General features: G+C 41.4%; 1 protein-coding gene across 1 annotated transcript in view; it reads left to right on the top strand.

The window, feature by feature from the left end:
• wdr18 (WD repeat domain 18) overlaps window positions 1–23,987 on the top strand; it is a 74,330-nt gene that overhangs the window by 45,619 nt on the left and 4,724 nt on the right. Inside the window, exons 6-9 of the mRNA XM_063012891.1 lie at window positions 2,099–2,163; window positions 5,245–5,369; window positions 18,235–18,401; window positions 23,301–23,369. Of these exons, the coding sequence (XP_062868961.1) occupies window positions 2,099–2,163; window positions 5,245–5,369; window positions 18,235–18,401; window positions 23,301–23,369 (426 nt within the window). The remainder of the gene's footprint in view (window positions 1–2,098; window positions 2,164–5,244; window positions 5,370–18,234; window positions 18,402–23,300; window positions 23,370–23,987) is intronic.

Raw genomic sequence — 23,987 nt, 5'->3', positions numbered from 1 at the left:
AGTTCAAAGACATGCAAGTGAGGTCTCTTTGAGATACAAAATTGTCCATTACTGTGTTTGACATTAAACTTGTAAAGTGAGGAATGTTGTGTAACGAGTAACTACCTGTTCTGTCATGAATAAAACCAAAGTGAGTAAAACATGATGTTAAAATCCTAATAAATAAATAGACATGGAGAAATCAACATCCTTTTCCCCTAAAACAATGACTCATCTGACCCCATTGTTAATCTGAGATGAGCACAGACCCAGAGTACTCTGCAGCCTTTTGTGTAAAATTGATATACGAGTTTCTCTTTGTGTAACAGAGTTTCAGGTTGTAGTTGTTAATGCAGCGGTAGACTGTGCTAAGTGACAACAGTTTTCTGAAGTACTCCTGATCCCATGTTACTATAATTTATCACTGTAGACGTTTTTTTTGCAATACTCTCTGAGGGATTGAACATCACACACGTTTAACAATGGTTTACTTGTTGTTGGAGAAATCAAAATCTAAATTTGTTTATATTTACAAAATACACTTAAATTAGTTGAAACATCACGTCTTTTCTTAGTACTTTTGTCAGGTTCAACATAATTAACAAATAACAGATTCTTTTTATTCAGTTTTATTGCATTTTACAAAATGCCTTCACGCTTCCAGAAATAGGGTTTCTACAAGGTACATAGTAGTGTGTTAAACTGGAATCAGTGTTGCTGCAGTACTTTTTTGAGCAATTTGCTGAGCAATTTAGAGCAATTTCTTTTGTCCTCCAGCTTTTGTGGATGGAGCACTGTTCCCCTCTCATCACTGATAATAAAATGTTTTGATATCCCAACAGTACTCCTGCACCTGCTACACTTATACCAATGAAGCATACACAACCATGATATTACCATGTTAATGCTACTGCCGTGCTAAGAATGGTCCACCACCCAAAAAATGTCTGGTCATTGGAGGTCTTATAGGGTCCCTTTTATTGACAGTTGATGTAGAAAGGTAGGGGAGGTCTTCCAGGATAGGTGCGCTATGCCAGATTTTACAACATGCCTTCAGACTATCGAAAATATAATGCAGGATGATCTGAAAGCAGCATGAACAACAGGTACACAGTGAAGAATATGCAGTTAACCACACTACAATCATCTCTGTTCCTTCTCACTCAAATCTTCACTCAGTTCTTCTTTGTCAGATGAAACTATTGAATGAATGTGTGTGTGGACGATGCAGTGAAGTATGGAGGTAGGAGCATCAGATAGACTACAGTCAGTAATAGGTCACATTAATAACACTTTGCCAGTCATTTTACACATCCTGGAATATTTTGGCTTGACTGATCAGCGAGCCGGGGTATCAGTTTGATGTTCTGTCAGGGTAAAATTCTGGCTGCTTCCTAAAAGTATGTAAAATTGGACTTAAAAACTTAACTGTCCATTAGACTTAATAGTTTTTATGTCCACCATGGCTCAGATAGCAGCACAGGAAGAGTTTATCCCTGTCAAAAACCTTCTGCAAAAGAAAGTCTGTTGCTAAAGGCAGTCATGATGCCTTCAAACATGTCGCCTGACAAGCTTTTCAGTGGATTAATGAGCATTTACCTCTTTTATATACTCTTCTTTACTGCTTTCCGTTGCAATTTGACACTCGCGTGAGGTTTTCAGTTTATAAAAATTTTATAATTTCATGCTCTGATTTGTGGCTCCTAATTATTCCAGTCCAGACTTCATACTAAATACATATTCATGTTAAATGCCTTCGGCTGTCTACACAGTAATCCTTCTTTGAACCTCACTTGTCATCTTTAATTGAGAATCCTTGAGCAAGCCATTAAAAGAAATGATATAATTGTTTGAGTCAGCAGCAGTCCAGCTTAGAAACCGGGACCGCCCGTGCATCTGCTACCGCTTCTTCCCTAATTGATGTAATTGAGGCAATCGATTTAACCATTCAGATGATGATCACTGCCAAAACACCCTCTAACCTAATGGATGCTTTAGCTTTAGCGCTATACCTGGGCTATACATCAGAGCTGCTTTGCTTGAAGCCTGTTAGATACGCAACATGTTGTCTTTGGTTTGTTGTAATGTTTCTTTTTCCTTCTTCTCTCTCTGTTTACAGGCTTTAAGTCATGATAAGACCTTCCAGTCTGAGAGCGAAGGCAATCAGGTGTTTAAAGGCCACAAGTAAGATGATTAAATCTGCTTAAATTTGCTCTTTATCTATGTCCCATCACTCAGGAGGTATAAAATACAGAAACCAGACCGTTCTAATGGCTCCGTTTCAGCTGCAAACTTTAAGTGCTTATAAAAGCATTTCTTCCTGATCAGTGCAGCTGTTGAACTTTTGAAGCTTAGCCTAGTAGAGGCGTTTTCGTTTCTCGACTGACCAACTGATTTCCAAACACTAGCTGGCTGTAAACACCAAGATGTGGACCAGCCATCTACACTACACTGAATGAAAGTGTCTGAATTAATGACAGATGTCACAGGGCAAACTGTAGCCTAGTGCTTAAGGTATTGGACTAGTAATCAGAAGGCCGCTGGTTCAAGCCTCACAACTGCTAAGTTGCTGCTGTTGGGCCCTTGATCAAGGCCCATAACCCTCAGTTGCTCAGACTGTAAACTGTATATACTGCTGAATGGCAAAATGTAAATATCTGAAACCAATCGAACCCAGATTTGTGTCTGTGTCAGCGCCCAACTGGCCAATAGCACTGCTGAGACTTGAACCAGATCTGTGTGTATCGATGTCAAGACGGCCCATATCACTGCTGAGACTCGAACCTAGATCTGTGTTCGTGTCAGTGCCCAATTGGCCAATAGCACTGTCGAGACTCGAACCAGATCTGTGTCTGTGTCAGGGCCCAACCAGTCAATAGCACTGCTGAGACTCGAACCCAGAACTGTGTCTGTGTCAACACCCAACTGGCCAATAGCACTGCTGAGACTCAAACCCAGATCTATGTCTGTGTCAGCACCCAACTGGCCAATAGCACTGCTGAGACTTGAACCCAGATCTGTGTCTGTGTCAGCGCCCAACCAGCCAATAGCACTGCCGAGACTCGAACCAGATCTGTGTGTATCGATGTCCAGACGGCCCATATCACTGCTGAGACTGGAACCAGATCTGTGTCTGTGTCAACACCCAACCAGCCAATAGCACTGCCGAGACTCAAACCAGATCTGGCCTAAACCATCAAAGCATCCACAAACCACCAACACCACCAAGTTTGTATGATGTTCTTATTGTGGACTGCTACAATATCTTTGCACCAGATGTATTGGGACCCCCCCTGGGCAATATGTTCCACTTTTGACTTCATCAGTTTACAGAATGTTATCCCAAAAGGTTTGATTATTAGGGTGTATTTTTTTGGCAAATGTGTGACAAGCCTTTATGTGTATCTTGGTTCTTAGTGGGGTTTTTTTTGCCTTCCAACCCTCCCATGACATGAATACATTTTTGGCACTCACTTTCTATTGATGGAATAATAAAAGCTAATCATTTTAAAGGCAAGCACGTTTTCTCCATGGTTTACTGGAGTCCCCATGTCTATAAATTAAATACTTTGCCCCAGTCTTTTCATGATTGTTTTTCTATTGTGACATAGTGTGCTGCCTGTCGAGACCCAATTATCAGTGAAATTGGTTTAATTATTTGACTAATGGTGATGGATAACGTATTTCTCTCAAAATGTGAAACTGTTATTTAAAGCTGGTTGTCTTAGTCATATATTACATTTAGTTTCAAAATCCTGCAAAATGCTTTTCAGTGCACTTTTAATTTAACCCGTTATTGGATATTCATTACCCTAAAAGATTTCACATCCTTAAACAAAGCATACTAAACAATTTAAAAGGAATGTATTAATTTCAAGAAACAAAGGTGTCCCACATCCATATTTTACCCTCTTGTTCACTAAAGTTCACTTAACTGAACTCAGGTCACTTGACTTTATCAAGCCTTGTGGAAAATAAATCCCACTCATATTAAACCTTCCCATCAAAATCAAAGATGTGGTTTGAAGAGTTTAGTGTGGAGAGACTCCAGCAGCCTGCACAGAGCACTGACCTTAATCTCAATTAACACTAAACACAGCAGTAGTATGTTAGTGCTTTTCTGTACCAGGACCTGAATAAATGAGCATCACTGAGAGAAAATAAATTCCACTACCAGTCATGATGTTTGGTTAACTATGGCCTGCAGGCCTTTTACGGCCCGTTACTGTTTTTGAAACGGTTTGCGAGGTATTTTGTAAATAAAATGAAAGGCGCCCAGGTGGCACAGCGGGATATTCCTCTAGCACACCAGCGCAGAGATTCTGAACTTCCTCTGTTTGAAACTCGGCGTTGCCACCGGTCGGCTGGGCGCCATCTAGCGGGCATAATTGGCAGTGCCTGCAGCAGACATGGTTCTGCTAGGGCTGGATGTGGGTGGGGTCTTCAAACGCTGTGTAAGGACCCTGATTGGCAGACAGCGAGGCGCCTGTGTCAGAGTGCATAGGTGAAGAAGGGTTCCGCTAAGCTCGGATTGGAGGAGGCGTGAGCAGCAATATAGCCAGCAGCGGAAGACAAATTGACTACGCAAAATTGGGAGAAAACATTACATTATGACCACCTTCCTAATATTGTGTTGGTCCCCTTTTTGCTGCCAAAACAGCCCTGCAACTGCGATGCACTGTGTATTCTGACACCTTTCTATCAGAACCAGCATTAACTTCTTCAGCAATTTGAGCTACAGTAGCTCGTCTGTTGGATCGGACCACACGGGCCAACATTCACTCCCCACGTGCATCAATGAACCTTGGCCGCCCATGACCCTGTCACCGGTTTACCACTGTTCCTTCCTTGGACCACTTTTAATAGACACTGACCACTGCAGACTGGGAACACCCAACAAGAGCTGCAGTTTTGGAGATGCTCCCAGTCGTCTAGCCATCACAATTTGGACCTTGTCAAACTCGCTCAAATCGTCACGGTTGTTCATTTTTCCTGCTTCTCACACGTCAACTTTGAGGATAAAATGTTCACTTGCTGCCTAATATATCCCACCCACTAACAGGTGCTGTGATGAAGAGATAATCAGTGTTATTCACTTCACCTGTTAATGGTCATAATGTTATGCCTAGTCGGTGTACAAAAGCAATTTAATTTCTAAAAGCCAGAAAGGTGATACATTTGAAGTGTTCGAGTTGCCCTGTTAACATTTTGAACTGAACCCAGTGAAGACTAGAATCCTTGACTGTGATTCCTTGTTGTTCGCAGGAACGGGGTGACTTGCTTGTCGGTGTCCATGGACGGCACACTGCTTCTGTCAGGCTCCCACGACGAGACTGTCAGGATGTGGGACGTCCAGAGCAAGCAGTGTATCAGATGTATCAACCACAAGGGTGAGTTCCTCTCTCTTCTCTGACAGCATCTCGCAGTTCTGTTCTGCTTCCCTCATTGCTGTCGGAATCCCGTCACGCTCTTCACGTCTCACAAAAAACACCCATCGGTGATCAGTCATGCCTGTAGCCTTCTCTCATTTCTGCCAGATGATCAATCTTTGTGCCAGGCTTATTTAGAACAAAACATCAGATCAGTATTTGGCTGATTTGCTTCAGGTTGTTTTGGTGTTGAGGAGCTTGCGGGCACTGCTGTGGATTGACGGGTAAGTCAGTGGATTGGGAATCTTTAAACAGTAAACCCATTGCGGCAGTTGTTCCACATAAGATGTTTAATATCTCACAGTACGCCTGGATTTGGTTTCTCTACCTGGACAGATTGTACTGTACCTTGTGACATTGGAGGCGTGTAACATTATGACCAACCTCCTAATATTGTGTTGGCAATCGGGCAATTGGACGTGCTAAAAAGGGAGAAAAAGGGAGAAAATGAATAAACAAAATATAAAAAAGGGGCCTTTTTTACATTTCTCTAGTTTATGTAAGTCTAATTTAATGGTTTGTTTGTTTGTTGTTTATTAGGATTTTAACGTCATGTTTTACACTTTGGTTACATTCATGACAGGAATGATAGTTACTTCATTACACAAGGTTCATCAGTTCACAAGTTTAATGTCAAACACAGTCATGGACAATTTTGCATCTCCAGTTCACCTCACTTGCATGTCTTTGGACTGTGGGAGGAAACCGGAGCACCCGGAGGAAACCCATGCAGACACGGGGAGAACATGCAAACTCCACACAGAAAGGACCCGGACCGCCCCACCTGGGGATCGAACCCAGGACCTTCTTGCTGTGAGGCGACAGTGCTACCCACTTAGCCACTGTGCCGCCCCTAATTAATGGAGGGAAATTGCAGCACCCCAACTAGTCAGACTCCCCCCCCCCCAACAGAGAAGTTATTCAATAGCTTAAATGCCTTAAAATCACAGATGCAGCTTTCTTGCGCCAGTATAATTTTTTTTAACTTGGGGATAATATACCACAAAACTATAGCGAATGGGAAAGCAGCAGGGTCAGAACTGAAACTGATCAGTTGTTTTTTTTTTTCTACTTCTCAGTTCTAAGTGGTCGACAGTTCCCTCCTCAAAGATCAATATGGCTAATCTCTCTGGTGCATCTTTGGTTTAAAAAAAATTCGGAGCCATGAAATGAAAGTAAATTAGTTTTATGTCCTGTATCACAAGCTTGATTATTCACCCTGTAGATCTGAGTTGCTGATTATGAAAGGATGAATGGGTGAGTGAAGGCGCGCAGGCAGGTGTACACTGTAGTTTATCTAAATTGATCAACTGACACTGACACTATAGGTTTAGATTATTAACTTGTGTAATGCTTGTTCATTCCCTTAAACCCTACCAATCCCTCTAAATCCTGCCCTGCTGTATTGCCTGGCTAGTACATTTAATTTTAATAGCAAAGCATTGTAGCTATTTCTTGTTGGTTATTAGATTGTTGGGTTTTTTTTTATTATTATTTTTCTATCCTAGAGATGTTTGATGGCTGTCGGAAAGCCGTTTTATTGCTGACAGGCGGCACAGCAGGATATTCCGCTTGAATTCTGAACCCCCCAAGTTCAAATCTCAGTTCAGCTACTGGTCGGATGGGCAAAATTGGCCATCAGCCATTATTCCCATATTAACCCTCATTACTGTTTCCGCCGAGGGCACACTGCATCAGGGGAAACAGCGCTCTTGCGGCCGGTGCGTAAGCCAACCGTAGATGGTTTCCTGCTTATCCTCCTGTGACACCAGCAAGAAGGTCCTGGGTTTGATCCCCAGGTGGAGTGGTCTGGGTCCTTTCTATGTGGAGTTTGCAGGTTCTCCTCAGGTCTGCCTGGTTTCCTCCCACAGTCCAAAGACATGCAGGTGAGGTGAACTGGAGATGCAAAATTGTCCATGACTGTGTTTGACATTAAACTTGTGAACTGATGAATCTTGTGTAATGAAGTAACTACTGTTTCTGTCATGAATGTAAACAAAGTGTGAAAAACATGACATTAAAATCCTAAGTAAATTCTCCTGTGACAGAGAGTCGGCTGCTTACCACAATATCCATATTATTACAACATTACTGTTTGGTTGTTCCTACATATTAAACTAAATAACTGATTTTCCCCACCTACATTTAAGCAAAATTTACCTGACAGAAATGCACTGGGATTTTTAAACACCATATGTCAATGCTGAGTGGGGAATAGTGCTCAAATAAGAATGTGAGCCAAGAGGATTAATTAACAAACATTGTGGATGGCATAACAACATACACCGATCAGCCATAACATTAAAATCACCTCCTTGTTTCTACACACACTGTCCATTTTATCAGCTCAACTTACCATATAAAAGCACTTTGTAGTTCTACAATTACTGACTGTAGTCCATCTGTTTCTCTACATAGCTTTTTAGCCTGCTTTCACTCTGATCTTTAATGGTCAGGACCCCCACAGGACCACCACAGAGCAGGTATTATTTAGTGACACTGACGTGGTGGTGGTGTGTTAGTGTGTGTTGTGCTGGTATGAGTGGGTCAGACACAGCAGCGCTGCTGGAGTTTTTAAATACCGTGTCCACTCACTGTCCACTCTGTTAGACACTCCTACCTAGTTGGTCCACCTTGTAGATGTAAAGTCAGAGACGATCGCTTATCTATTGCTGCTGTTTGAGTTGGTCATCTTGTAGACCTTCATCAGTGGTCACAGAACGCTGCCTATGGGGCACTGTTGGCTGGATATATTTTTGGTTGGTGGACTATTCTCAGTCCAGCAGTGACAGTGAGGTGTTTAAAAACTCCATCAGCGCTGCTGTGTCTGATCCACTCATACCAGCACAACACACACTAACACACCACCACCATATCAGTCACTGCAGTGCTGAGAATGATCCACCACCCAAATAATACCTACTCTGTGGTGGTCCTGACCATTGAAGAACGGTGAAAACAGGCTAAAAAGATATGTAGAAAAACAGATGGAGTACAGTCAGTAATTGTAGAACTGCAAAGTGCTTCTATATGATAAGTGGAGCTGATAAACTGGACAGTGAGTGTAGAAACAAGGAGGTGGTTTTAATGTTATGGCTGATCAGTGTATGTGTGCCTAATAGCTAGTTCGCAACTGCAAGAACATCAAGAGATCTTTCTGCTCAGATCTTCTACCCCAGTGTCATTTGTCATCGAGTTTGAGAGAAAAAGTCCTGCAAAACTGTGCGCACAGGAAGGAACTCATCACACACAGTCAGTCAGAGTAATCTTTCAGTTTACTATATGATTGTTTGTTTGTTTATTAGGATTTTAACGTCATGTTTTACACTTTAGTTACATTCATGACAGGAACTCATTAGTAGTTACTCATTACACAAGATTCATCAGTTCACAAGGTTATATCGAACACAGTCATGGACAATTTAGTATCTGACTGCATGTTTTTGGACTGTGAGAGGAAACCGGAGCACCCGGAGGAAACCCACGCAGACAGGGGGAGAACATGCAAACTCCACACAGAAAGGACCCGGACCGCCCCACCTGGGGATCGAACCCAGGACCTTCTTGCTGTGAGGCGACAGTGCTACCCACTTAGCCACCGTGCCGCCCGTTTACTATATGAAGAAGCGAGGTCATATAGCTGATGTGTACGTGAGAGTGTGAGAGCTGCTTTTGTCTGAGCTTAGTGGAATTCAAATAGTAGAGCACAAAGAGAATTACTTATAAGCATAGCCCAGAAGCAATGTAATGGTTAGGAGTGTTGAAGCTGTTATATTCAGAGAGAGGGGATAAAACAGGTGTTATGGTTAGCTTTTGCTGAATAGAGTACCCTTGTTGCAACACAGAGGCCAGAGGAGAAGCACAAATCACCAAAAGTTTATGGACACCTTGATATTTTATCTAACAGCTTTCAGCTAGCATTTTCTGTTTCCTCTTAAGCTTTTGTAAAACTTCATGGTTAATTTCCACTATTTTACAGCATCTTTTGAACACTCCACCTCAAGCAGAATGCATTTAGTGGGCTGTGCCAGGCACAATTTGCATAATAAATCACAGCCGTTAGTCTGCTATAAGCTACAGTTTATACACGTCTAGTGCATTCAGGTGTCCAGAAAGGCATTTTGTATGGAAGTAGGAGTCGTTGAGGCACTTTGGAAAAGCCTCTTCTTAAACTGGAATTGCCCAAGCTCTTCACTAACCAACCCTAGTGCTAATGGGTGTGGGTGGAACTTAAACGCTTCAGCTGATTAAATCGGTCACTGCATGAGCATGTGAAAGCAGATACAGTGGTAAACAGATAAACTGCATAATAATGCTCTAAATTGGATACCAAATGAGCAGTAAGTAGTGTAACTACATTTTAACCCTAGCAAGAGGGTAATGTGCCAACTGGGACAAAGCTAAGCAGAGAGCACAGAAGCAGTTTGATAATTAGTAAAGCATTATGTCCTGGTATTGGGGTGGACGCATAGTTCTGTTGTATAACAAATAGTTGTTAACAAGCAAGGTTATAATCACAATATATTGGGGAGATTGGGGACATTCAGATATGTTCAAAATGTCCTCTTTGGTATGTTGATGTAAAATTGTTAATGAATATATTCCACGAGCAATGGGTGTGGCTTAAACATCTGAACTCTAATTAGAAGGACTGTCCTCCAGCTGTCTACATGGACAATGATTGTCTCATCTGAGGGTGGGAATGTCAGAGGGGATTTCCCATTAACTGCTGCTATTACGACCTCAACCTCCACTGTCTGATCGATTGCACCTACATATAGACTGGAGATAATAAACATCGGTGCGCAATACGGATCTCCATATTTGCCCTTGTTGTGCAGGTGCGTGTTATGCCAAGTTCAAACCACATGACTTTCCAACTCGTGAGGTCGCTGTACAGTTCACACTACACGACTGGATCTCTTGTAATCAGGAGTATTTCAAGTCGGTGTGTATTTCATACTACACGACTGATCAGCGATAAGGGGTTTTACACCACACGATCTAGCACCAACTGGAATCACAGGCGAGCTTCTCTGGTCTCCCAAACTACGTTCTGTCACGAAAACAAACGCAAGAAGTGACGAGAGGTTTAATGATACCACGTCCGAAAATGCACGTCAACAAGTAGCGAGCGATCAAAGTTTGTGCGCTGATGTGCTTTGATGTAAAATCAAAGAGGAAAAATAAATGAATCTGAGTGGATTTTGCTACATGAACAGCATGGATTGTTCTATAGTGAGTTGGAGGTTAATAAATATTGTTTGCAATGCAATGTTGGTGTTATGTTTTGTAGAGAACGATCAGGTCAGAAATACTGTAAAACTTGTGTGTGCCGATGTATTCTGATATTCTGATAAACTATATTATGCCCCTGTCCCACCTTTTTACAACCCCTCCCCTGCGTTTCCACTCACCCCGTATCTTGCGTTCTCATTGGCTGTTCGACATAGCACTCATTGCCAGTCGGGCAACTCAGATTGAGATATCTGACATGCTAGAAATCTTTTCTTCGGTTGGATCGAGTTGTTGGGTAGTTCACACATAGCGATTGAGAGCCGAGTTTCGATCGCCGAACGAACGTCGAGTTGCTCCCGAGCCGGCAAATCTAGCGCCGACCAGTTGCCGAGCGAAAATCAGGGCAAAGATCGTGTAGTGTGAACTAGGCATTAGTCGCAGCCCTCCTCAGTCAGGAAATAACGGAGCTCAGCAGCAGTAATTGGATAATTGGATAGAACTATATTGTGAGGGAACTGGGGGATAAATGCAAAAACAGGCTGTCCACATACTTTTGAACATATAGTGTAGTTAGTTTAAAAAGAAATGAGTGCCATACAGACACAAATCTTGGTAAAAAGTGACAGCTTTCACGTTGAGTGTACTCGCCTAGCAGCGCAGTTGAAAGTTGTGGTAATTACATAGCTGATTTCTATCTCAATTAGGCGCCTCAATGAGGCATCTCATTTCCTCACTCAGAATGACTCAGATAGCCAGACACTAGGTGGAGATGTCAGATTAGCTCTCTCCTCTGTGTTCCTTAATTTGAAGTTGTACTCTCTGATACCAAGCACTTTTAAGTTCTTACTAAAAGTCTTGAAAAATTTTCAGTTGTCCAGGTCATTGTATTTTCTGCTGATAGTAATTCGAGCTGACTGGACTCGCAGTGTCATGCAGAGGACGTGATGCTGCTCGGCATGTGGTCTTCATCTCTTTATCTGTCCCGTCTGTATCTACCGTGAAAAATTAGGAATGTTTGTAATACGTATTATAAGAACTTATTTTAATCACCATGCAAAGTTGAAATGATAATAAAAACGGAATAAATCAGTGCTTGAAAACCAGTTTATCTAAACCTCTTCAATATCAAATAGAATAATTTAATATTATAACATGCATTAAATATTAAAACGTCCAAATCATTTCAGTTGGTCCATTCTGACATGTCTTTTCTGTTTCTGTTTAATATTAGGTAGTATTTATTACATGTGATTCAATTAAGAGAAGCTATTACTAATTTATTACAATATTTATAGGGGCGGCACGGTGGCTTAGTGGGTAGCACTGTCGCCTCACAGCAAGAAGGTCCTGGGTTCGATCCCCAGGTGGGGCGGTCCAGGTCCTTTCTGTGTGGAGTTTGCATGTTCTCCCCATGTCTGCGTGGGTTTACTCTGGGTGCTCCGGTTTCCTCCCACAAAAACTGTGCAGTAGGAATTTCAAGACCGGGGTTCCCTTAACCTTAACCTTCAATTGCTTAGACAGTATACCGTCACAGTACTGTTAATAATTGCTGCAATTGTTGCCTCTGCTGGCTGGTCGATGGCGCAGACACAATGAGACGGGGGATAATTGGGATCAGTGCGTGACCCTCCGTGCGAGAAACAGATCCCCATATGAACCCACCTAGTGCGGGTGAAAAGATGGGCCGGTACTGCACACGTGTCGGAGCGGGTGTGACTCTTCTCAGTCAGGAGTGGAGGTCTGCAGCAGTAGAGATGAATTACGATGAGGTAATTGGATACGTCTAGACTAAGAGGAAATTGGGTAAAAAAGGCAATACGATGCAATGCGATGGAGTGTTTGAAGCCTTTGATGAACACAGACACGATTAACATTTCGCAAAGCTTCTGGTTCTCTTCAAAGGGCCGTGCTGAGACGAAAGCTATGCACTGATGTATATAGAACTGGTGGAGCTCACCACTTTCAGACTGCTAAGTGTAACATTACATTTCCATTGAAATCACCTGCAGGACAGATGGTGATTTATCACTAGATTGATCCAAGACATTTAAGCTAACGCTGTTATACAATTTCCTATGGAAAAAAATGTCGAGCAGGAGAAATTCTCCTTTTTCTGCTTTCTCTATCATGTCCTCAGCATTTATTATATCTGCAGTAATGCAACATGCCAGACTCTTTGCTCAGTAATGGAATTGAAGTTTTTTCTGATTATGTATATTGAATGCGACTGCCCCATCTTTACTCATCACAGACATGCTCCTTCCACTTACTGCTGGAACGTCTAACCTGGCTGCTATAATGGGGCTGTAATATATCAGCCATGCTTAGATTTGAGAATTCATTTTACACTTAAAAAAATGCTGTACGATGTGTTGCATGACTTGCAAACTAGAAACTTGATGGAAAGCACACGGAACGACAGTTAATAAATCGCAGAGAACTTGAAGGGACGTGCTCAGCCATAAAATTCGGGCCTGATAGGAATTGAATGTTATTGAAAAACAGCTGATTTTAATACATGCAAGGCTGTGAAGTGTTCAGACATCACCATGTAATGCTACTATATTTCAGGTAGTTGCTAGGGTATTGCTCAGCAGATGCTATGTTATTTCAGGTAGTTGCTAGGGTATTGCTCAGCAGATGCTATGATATTTCAGGTAGTTACTAGGGTATTGCTCAGCAGATGCTATGATATTTCAGGTAGTTGCTAGGGTATTGCTCAGCGGATGCTATGATATTTCAGGTAGTTACTAGGGTATTGCTCAGCAGATGCTATGATATTTCAGGTAGTTACTAGGGTATTGCTCAGCAGATGCTATGTTATTTCAGGTAGTTGCTAGGGTATTGCTCAGTGGATGCTATGATATTTCAGGTAGTTACTAGGGTGTTGCTCAGTGGATGCTATGATATTTCAGGTAGTTACTAGGGTATTGCTCAGCAGATGCTATGATATTTCAGGTAGTTACTAGGGTGTTGCTCAGTGGATGCTATGATATTTCAGGTAGTTACTAGGGTGTTGCTCAGTGGATGCTATGATATTTCAGGTAGTTACTAGGGTGTTGCTCAGCGGATGCTATGATATTTCAGGTAGTTACTAGGGTGTTGCTCAGCGGATGCTATAATATTTCAGGTAGTTACTAGGGTATTGCTCAGTGGATGATTCCAGGTATGCAAGCAACACCCTAGCAACTACCTGAAATATCGTAGCATCCACTGAGCAACACCCTATCAAGTACCTGAAATATTGTAGCATCCACTAAGCAACACCCTAGTAACTACCTGAAATATCTCAGCATCCGCTGAGCAACACCCTATCAACTACCTGAAATATTGTAGCATCCACTGAGCAACACCCTAGCAACTACCTGAAATATTGTAGCATCCACTGAGCAACACCCTAGCAACTACCTGAAATAATGCAGCATCCACTGAGCAGCTATCTAAAATAACATAGCATCCGATGTCTAAGGGGGTGGCCGAACAGCTTTGCTATTAGGAGCTACACTTGTCAGAGCACTCTCAGTGCCGGTCCCAAGCCGGGTGAAATAAGGAAGGTTGCATCAGGAACAGCATTTAAAAACTGAACCGAATCAGGTATGCAGACCAGGATGATCCACTGTGCTGCCCCCTATAATACTGGATCAACTGAATGAAAGGAAAAGCTGATAAAGCACTCTGAAGTTTGACTTTTAAACTGTTCCCTGCAGATTCTGATAGACATGCAGTGGATTACTGTTTTTAACAAGGAGCTGAGCTGGCAGCATTTGGATTAAAGCCTTTTTAAAACAATCTTTATAAGGTAGATTAATGAAGTCTGAATGATGTGGTTTACTTAAGATCAAGATGCATTTTAGATGCATTTAGCAGTTCCCTGGCCAAAACGAAGCCATTTCATTCTAAAACCTTAATCGTAAAATTTTAAACGACTTATGTGAAGCGTTCAGCCCTGCAGCCTCTATAGGCGAACGCTGAATATAGAGCAGGTCAGTCTGATAAACCTGCTGACTTCCAGCATGGCACGCGAAGGTTGAGAAAGTTCCTTTTGTCAGATTTCTGCCCTGCTAGAGCATCCTTGGTTTACTGTGCAGTCATTTTGAAGTGGAAATATCTAAGAACAACAGTTCAAGCATGACATGCCAGTCCTCACAGTACAGAACTGCCAAGTGCTGAAGTGTGGATAATGTAAAAATCACCCGCCCCTGGTCCCAGCGCTCGCTGCTTTGTTTTATATTTTTTGTAAATGTCAGGAGGTTGTAAAACTGTTCTCCAAAAAGCATAAAAGTTTAAAAACACTCTGTAGGTGGTGGGTGGAACAGGTACTACTGCAGGGGTATTTGTGTTGGTCCATGATTTTTGTCCTGATTTTCTGGTCGCCGCCGGATGTGCCAGCTTTGAGCCAAATTGCCGTTTGCTCAGGGCTCAAAAATCAGCTCTCGGTCGCTGTGTGAACTGTTCAATGACTCGATCCGATAAATATCTAGCATGTTAATATCGGAACCTAGGGTGTTGCTCAGCGGATGCTATGATATTTTAGGTAGTTGCTAGGATGTTGCTCAGCTATATTCCGGGTATGCAAGGTATGCATATTCCAGGTATGCAAGCAACACCCTAGCAACTACCTGAAATATTGTAGCATCCACTGAGCAACGTCCTAGCAACGACCTGAAATATCATAGCATCAACTAAGCAACACTTTAGCAACTACCTAAAATAACGTAGCATCCGCTGAGGAACACCCTAGCAACTACCTGAAATATTGTAGCATTTACTGAGCAACACCCTAGCAACCACCTGAAATAACGTAGCATCCGATGTCTGAGGAGGTGAACAAACAGCCTTGCTATTAGGAGCTACACTTGTCAGTGCGCTCTCAGTGCCTGTCCCAAGCCAGGTGAAATAAGAAAGGTTGCATCAGGAATGGCATTCAGTATAAAACTGAACCACTTGGCGACTTAAAATCTTGTAGTTTGAAAACTGTTGTGACTGGCAGTGAGTGCAGTGTGAGAAGAAACCCGGGGGGGAGGGGGGGGGAGTTTGCATGTTATTTCCCGGTGTCTGCATGGGTTTTCTTGGGAACTCCGGTTTCTTCCCACAGTCCAAACACATGCAAGTGAGTAACTACCTGTCCTGTCATGAATGTAACCGTGTGTAAAACATGACGTTAAAATCCTAATAAATAAATCTTATCAGAGCAGTCTGGCCCCACCGAACTAGCTTTCTGTAAGCCTGCAGTTATATTGTTCCTCTGTTTGTGCTGAAAGGGTTTGTATTTTGGCTTTTTTTCTGATTTGTTGGTTGGGATTTGTTTTTAATCTGGTTTGACAATGGTCCCTATGGGGAGCACAGACGCTCTATAAATGAAACATGAGCCATATAAAAGAACAGCGAATGTGTTTTGTTTGTCTTACAGCCCCTAGTTGGAATACATCAGAGGTAGAGGTTTGTTTAGCAAATTTTACACTTCTTAACTGGATCTTGAATAAAGAAATAGAAGAACTTCTGCGCAGCATGAGCAGAATAGTATCTGGAGGCATGTGGCATTGCTTTTAAATATGCTCTTTAAAGAGTGGATTTAAAAGTGCCTGCTTTAACCAAATCTTTATGTTCGACATGCCCTTTTGTTTTTTAATTAGACCACTGGGGTGCTAAGCTTAGCGTTATGAATTCTTTGTATGCTGTAGCCTTTTTTTAAGACATAAATAAAATATACGTTGCTGTATGGGTCCGTGTACTCTTGGTCTTTCTAATTTCATTCAATTTCATTTAGTGTTTGTTCCATTATAGTTTTTTTTTTCTCTTTTCTTTAATTTTGCCCCCCAATTTTCTCCCCTAATCTTGTCGTATCCTATTACCCTGATTGTGTTACGCTTCACCTTTACTTTCACCTTTACAACCCTCCAATGCTGACTGAAGAGCTTTGCACTTGACACACCTCCGACACGTGTGCAGTGCGGACTGCATCTTTTCACCTGCATGAGGCGAGTTCATATGCTGATCAGCATTATTCCCCAACTCGGAGGTCATTATTGAACCAGTTATGTGGAACTCTGGTCCGGCTCATTCAACCCTGTGTACAACAGCCAATGGCAGAGCTGAGATTCGATACGATGTATTAGAAATCCCAGCTCTGATGTTCTAGCGTATTTTACATTATAGTTAAATGTAACACATTTGTCACACTGTGTTTATTATTTCGTTTATAAAACTGGCTGTTTGAATAGTAAAAATAAATGAAATGCTTCATGGAAAGAACATGTGGATGAATCTGAGGATAAACCTTTGCCTCTGCTCTTATAATTTCCTCTGAGCTGAGGTTGCTCAGTACTGAGATAACAGATGGATAGCAGAGTACATTGTTCTGTCTGTTTTAAGGAAGATTTTATCAACTCAGACTGGTTCACAGTTTAGATGATGTGGTACTTGCGTATCCACCTGGCGGTAATAATTCAATGATAGAGGTCGAGCTTTCTTTAGTTAAAAAAAAATGTAAATAGATGAGGGCATTATTTGCCCGACCTAGATGTAAAGTCAGAGACGATCGCTCATCTACTGCTGCTGTTTGAGTTGGTCATCTTCTAGACCTTCATCAGTGGTCACAGGATGCTGCCTACTGGGCGCTGTTGGCTGGATATTTTAGGTTGGTGGACTATTTTCAGTCCAGCATGGACAGTGAGGTGTTTAAAAACTCCATCAGCGCTGCTGTGTCTTATCCACCACCATGTCAGTGTCACTGCAGTGCTGAGAATGACCCACCACCTGGTCCTGGGAGAGTCCTGACCATTGAAGAACAGCATGAAAGGGGGCTAACACAACATGCAGAGAAACAGATGGACTACAGTCAGTAATTGTAGAACTACAAAGTTCTTCTATATGATGAGTGAAGCCTGTAAAATGGACAATGTGTGTAGAAACAAGGAGGTGGTTTTAATGTTATGGCTGATTGGTGTATTTTGGCTATTTCGTGAATAATACAGCTTTAAACATTTTGTATTAGTAGTGAATTCCTGTACCCATGTGGTGATTGTTCAGATTTTAAACAGGGTACCTCAAACTATTTTAAGTGCTTGATGAGAAATGTTCTAGAAATGTTGGATTATTTGATGATAGGTTTCCTTATATTAACATTTTATTATACGTTGGGATTTTACAACTTTCCAGTGTTAAATTGCCCCGTCCCAACTTTTTTTGAAAAATTAGGCATTCATTTTAGGATATTTTATTGTATATTTCCAAAAAAAATTTAAGAAAAGGGTAAAACAATACATAACTTGGTATTTTTGTTTAAATGCAGGTCAAGTTAGATTTATGAATCACTGCTTTCTGTTCCAGTTCGTCTGGATCTACATCTTCTAAACTATCACAATGTGCCCCCTCCCCAATATTTTCTCTAACTCGGGGCACGGCACGGCACTTTATCTCTAGACTTTTGTAAAGCCAGTGTGCTTAACGTATCCATTATTCTATACTAGCATTTATCAAGAGCAGAAAGCTTGAAATATGGGACTTCAGCATGGCACTTAAATTAATTGAGGCCCTTGAGAAACTTAACATGAAGATGCATCATGTTTTTTTTTTTTTTTGCCGACAGGTCAGGTGACCAATGCCGCCATCATCCCAGCTCCTGCCAACATGTTCCTGCCAGATAGTCGGCCCAGCATCCCACTACCTCGCTTCAGTCGTCATCTGAACAATTCCGAGCAGGCTGAAGGAGCTGGTTCAGGGGGAGTGTGTGTCAGACTGGGCACCAACTGCCAGGTATTGGTTCATAAAAATAATTATGCCCACTACTGCTGAGATAAGGGGTTCAAATCTCAGCAATGCTGTTGGCTGGTAAAACGTTTACACAGACATAATTGGCTATATCTAGGAATGGGGGAGGGAAGTCAGCAGAACAGCCTAGTCATTGGAACCAAGTAATGTTCTGATACCAGATTATACAGAACTCCTTTAGATGTCTTGTGTAGTCCATGTCTTTATGGGTTAGAGCATTTTAAGCATATTAAGTGGGTAGTCCTAAAGTTTTGGCTCATGTTTATTTATATTAAAATAATACATGCCCACACTGAACAATATATATATATATATATATATATATATATATATATATACAGTGTATCACAAAAGTGAGTACACCCCTCACATTTCTGCAGATATTTAAGTATATCTTTTCATGGGACAACACTGACAAAATGACACTTTGACACAATGAAAAGTAGTCTGTGTGCAGCTTATATAACAGTGTAAATTTATTCTTCCCTCAAAATAACTCAATATACAGCCATTAATGTCTAAACCACCAGCAACAAAAGTGAGTACACCCCTTAGTGAAAGTTCCTGAAGTGTCAATATTTTGTGTGGCCACCATTATTTCCCAGAACTGCCTTAACTCTCCTGGGCATGGAGTTTACCAGAGCTTCACAGGTTGCCACTGGAATGCTTTTTCACTCCTCCATGACGATATCACGGAGCTGGCGGATATTCGAGACTTTGCGCTCCTCCACCTTCCGCTTGAGGATGCCCCAAAGATGTTCTATTGGGTTTAGGTCTGGAGACATGCTTGGCCAGTCCATCACCTTTACCCTCAGCCTCTTCAATAAAGCAGTGGTCGTCTTAGAGGTGTGTTTGGAGTCATTATCATGCTGGAACACTGCCCTGCGACCCAGTTTCTGGAGGTAGGGGATCATGCTCTGCTCAGTATTTCACAGTACATATTGGAGTTCATGTGTCCCTCAATGAAATGTAACTCCCCAACACCTGCTGCACTCATGCATCCCCAGACCATGGCATTCCCACCACCATGCTTGACTGTAGGCATGACACACTTATCTTTGTACTCCTCACCTGATTGCCGCCACACATGCTTGAGACCATCTGAACCAAACAAATTAATCTTGGTCTCATCAGACCATAGTACATGGTTCCAGTAATCCATGTCCTTTGTTGACATGTCTTCAGCAAACTGTTTGCGGGCTTTCTTGTGTAGAGACTTCAGAAGAGGCTTCCTTCTGGGGTGACAGCCATGCAGACCAATTTGATGTAGTGTGCGGCGTATGGTCTGAGCACTGACAGGCTGACCCCCCACCTTTTCAATCTCTGCAGCAATGCTGACAGCACTCCTGCGCCTATCTTTCAAAGACAGCAGTTGGATGTGACGCTGAGCACGTGCACTCAGCTTCTTTGGACGACCAACGCGAGGTCTGTTCTGAGTGGACCCTGCTCTTTTAAAACGCTGGATGATCTTGGCCACTGTGCTGCAGCTCAGTTTCAGGGTGTTGGCAATCTTCTTGTAGCCTTGGCCATCTTCATGTAGCGCAACAATTCGTCTTTTAAGATCCTCAGAGAGTTCTTTGCCATGAGGTGCCATGTTGGAACTTTCAGTGACCAGTATGAGAGAGTGTGAGCGCTGTACTACTAAATTGAACACACCTGCTCCCTATGCACACCTGAGACCTAGTAACACTAACAAATCACATGACATTTTGGAGGGAAAATGACAAGCAGTGCTCAATTTGGACATTTAGGGGTGTAGTCTCTTAGGGGTGTACTCACTTTTGTTGCCGGTGGTTTAGACATTAATGGCTGTATATTGAGTTATTTTGAGGGAAGAATAAATTTACACTGTTATATAAGCTGCACACAGACTACTTTTCATTGTGTCAAAGTGTCATTTTGTCAGTGTTGTCCCATGAAAAGATATACTTAAATATCTGCAGAAATGTGAGGGGTGTACTCACTTTTGTGATACACTGTATATGTATATATATATATTTATATATATATATAAGATAAGATAACACTTTATTGATCCCGAAGGAAATTGCATATATATATATACAGTATATTCTGTATATGTATACACTGATCAGCCATAACATTAAAACCACCTCCTTGTTTCCACACTCACTGTCCATTTTATCAGCTCCACTTACCATATAGAAGCTCTTTGTAGTTCTACAATTACTGACTGTAGTCCATCTGTTTCTCTACATGCTTTGTTACCCCCTTTTTCATGCTGTTCTTCAATGGTCAGGACTCTCCCAGGACCCCCACAGGACCACCACAGAGCAGGTATTATTTAGGTGGTGGATCATTCTCAGGGCCTGCTGGTATGAGTGGATCAGACACAGCAGCACTGCTGGATTTTTTTTAAATACCGTGTCCACTATTCTCAGTCCAACAGTGACAGTGAGGTGTTTAAAAACTCCATCAGCGTTGCTGTGTCTGATCCACTTATACCAGCACACCACCACCATGTCATTGTCACTGCAGTGCTATGAATGACCCACCACCCAAATAATACCTGCTCTGTAGTGGTCCTGGGAGAGTCTTGACCATTGAAGAACAGGGGTGCTAATGAAAGGGGGCTAACAAAGCATGCAGAGAAACAGATGGACACAGTCAGTAATTGTAGAACTAAAAAGTGCTTCTATATGGTAAGTGGAGCCGATAAAATGGACAGTGAGTGTGGAAACAAGGAGGTGGTTTTAATGTTATGGCAGATCAGTGTGTATATATAGTAATAAGTCTGTGGTGGTCTGTATGGGGCATTTTATACTCCAGACATGAAAGTATGATTAATGTTGCAGTATTGTTCGGGAACAGCTGTTCATGGGCTATTGGCGATCCATCAGATGGGAACATCATTAAAAGACTCATAAATAATGGAGCTTGTACAGCCTTAAATTTGCAGCCCACCTGCTGTGTAGTGGCACCTTTCAACTGTTTTTTAACTCGTCCACTTATTTTCTAACTGCAATTTTTACTGGCAACCCTGTGCTTATTCATTTCACGACTTCCAGCTTTGTTAATTCCCTCTCCCTCTCTCATTCACTTGCCAAGTCTGCTTCTACAGCTTCTGAGAATACAGTCATCACACCAAAATGTGTTTGTTGTTTTCATTTCACCTCTTCTTGTTGGGTTTAGGTAAAGGCCTAAACAAATGATTGCTTTAGCAAATTAATACCAGAAACAGTAAAGTAATTTTTCTGAGTAAATTTCACTCTCTTACCCAAGGGCTGTGCCAGACATAACACTCTCAATCTCGTCAGGGCACCACACAGCATGCAAAAAGAGTTTTTTTTCCACAGACCTGGTTCTATTTCTCGCAAGGAAGTTATGAGAATTTGGGGCACAGGTTGGTAATGCTGTATAAAAATAGGAAAGTCATTACCTTGCTGAAAAAACTCATCCAGGTGTGATTGTATTGGCGTGACAGTGTATTGTAAATGACGTGCTATACTGGTATTGAAATAAAAAGCATTTTTTGTGGTGCAGGGCCTGAAATACTACATTATTAGGAATACATTGAACAGCTGACAGTTGATAAAGGATTTTTGCAGATTTTTATTAAAAGATTTTGGAAACTGGCTGCTGGGATTTACATTATATAACCCTAGGATCATTATTCAGGTTGGGCACTGGTGTTATACAGTAAGACCTAAAGTAGGTGTTCTGACTCTCAAAAATGTTGGATGGGTTTAAAGTCAGAGGTCTGTGCAGGCCAGTCAGGTTAATCTACACCAGACTCCTAGGGCCTTGTACTGAATCTTACACTGCATCATTACACTGCTGCCATGTGACTGGCTGATTGGATGATTACGTAAATAAACAGCTCCAAATAAATAACATAGTGACTATATACATCGTACCTATAGTGTATATACCTATGTTAGACGGCAAATGAACAGTCAGTTCTTAAAGTTGAATTATGGGAAGCAGAAAAGAGGGCAAGTAAAAGGATCTGAGCTCTTTGTCTGACAAAAAGTATTATGTTCTTGTTCACAGGAAAATTTGATAAATCCATGATGAAGGTATAAATCTTGATATTTTATGATTTTGGTTAATGTAATGGGTTTATTTCTGAATCTGAATCAGATTCTTTCGTAGTTGCCGTCCACTGACTTGTACACTTTAGAGGTGGGCGAATCAAATGTGTGTCCATTCTCCAAACCCAAAGTAGGCTATAGGCAGTTTAAAATAGATTTATATGACATCACAAGATATATGCCATATGCTAATATCCTATTAAATTTCCCATCTTATCACTTGTGATTATATTTAACTCCTCTTCATTAAATGCAATGATAGGCCCCCTTGTTGAGAACCACTGGCGTAGGGAGTCTGGTTGGTTTATGCCTTACTTCACTAAAATACAACAGTTCAGGGTTTTGTCATAGAGTGAGAATCAGTTCTCTCGACCATGTCTGTGTTTTGCTTTTTACTGTCATACAAACAGTTTGTCTCAGTGGCGGTGCTTTGCAAAGGTCAGTGGCAAACTGGGTCAAAGTTCAAGCATCAGAATGAATTTTGAGCACTGCATCATGCTGTAAAAACAGCATCAAAATGATAAACGTGTACAGTACGTGATGATGTTAATGTAGCACAGCGGCAAGGTAATCAACACCTCTTCACTCCATAGGAAACAAGTGCACAGTGATCGCAAAAGCGGTTTTGCTGTGTGTCATATAGATTCAGCCTTAATGTAAATGTATTTTAACAGGAGTGGTTATTATTAAAAGAGTGTTTTAATATATCAGTGATAAATGAATGCATTTTATTTGATGTAGTAAAATCATTGCACAGACTTACAGTATTGAAGTGTATCTTTGGAGATATAATGATTTTATTATTATAAATAAAATTTTATTATTTTAGGAACCAGAGGAGACCTATCTGGAGAAAGCAGACCGCCTCCATACTCTCATGTGTGCTGTTACAGACAAGGTGAGTGATTATTTTTTAAATCTTTCTATTTTCCTTTCGGTAATAGAAAGTTTAATGTGAAGTAAAATGCTTTGTGTCTCAAATCCAGTCCGGTCTGGGACGATTAAGAATGATAAACCTTGACAAAGACCCTTGCTTAGGGGCCCAACAGTGGCAGCTTGGTGACAGTGGGGCTTGAGCTGGCTACCTTCTGTTTATTAGTCCAGTACCTTAACCGCTGTGCTACCACTGCCCTGTTAGATTTTGATTGTAGCCCATTTTTGCTGCCAAAGACTAAGCCCTTGGTCGATTCTCCTTTCATACCCAGTCATGATTCCCTCACTTGTTACTAGGGATGTAATGATACACTCTACCCACGATGCAATACGATTCACGATACTGTGTTCACAATACGATTTTTTAAACAAAATTAAATTGAAGACAAATAATGACAAAGTTTCCTTTTATTATTTCTCTTAAAAAATAAAATATTTTATTTATCTAAATAATGGATGTCCTTTTATTTCTGAGGTAGGTACAAACTATAAAAATAATATAATGCTGCACATTTCCCTTTTTGTGTAAAACAACTGAAATGAAATTTTTAAACAAATCTCACATTAAATAAATAAATGAATA

Source organism: Trichomycterus rosablanca, chromosome 17 (assembly GCF_030014385.1).
Source record: "Trichomycterus rosablanca isolate fTriRos1 chromosome 17, fTriRos1.hap1, whole genome shotgun sequence".
NCBI classification, from domain to species: Eukaryota; Metazoa; Chordata; class Actinopteri; order Siluriformes; family Trichomycteridae; genus Trichomycterus; species Trichomycterus rosablanca.
This window is presented reverse-complemented; position numbering and strand designations above follow the sequence as displayed.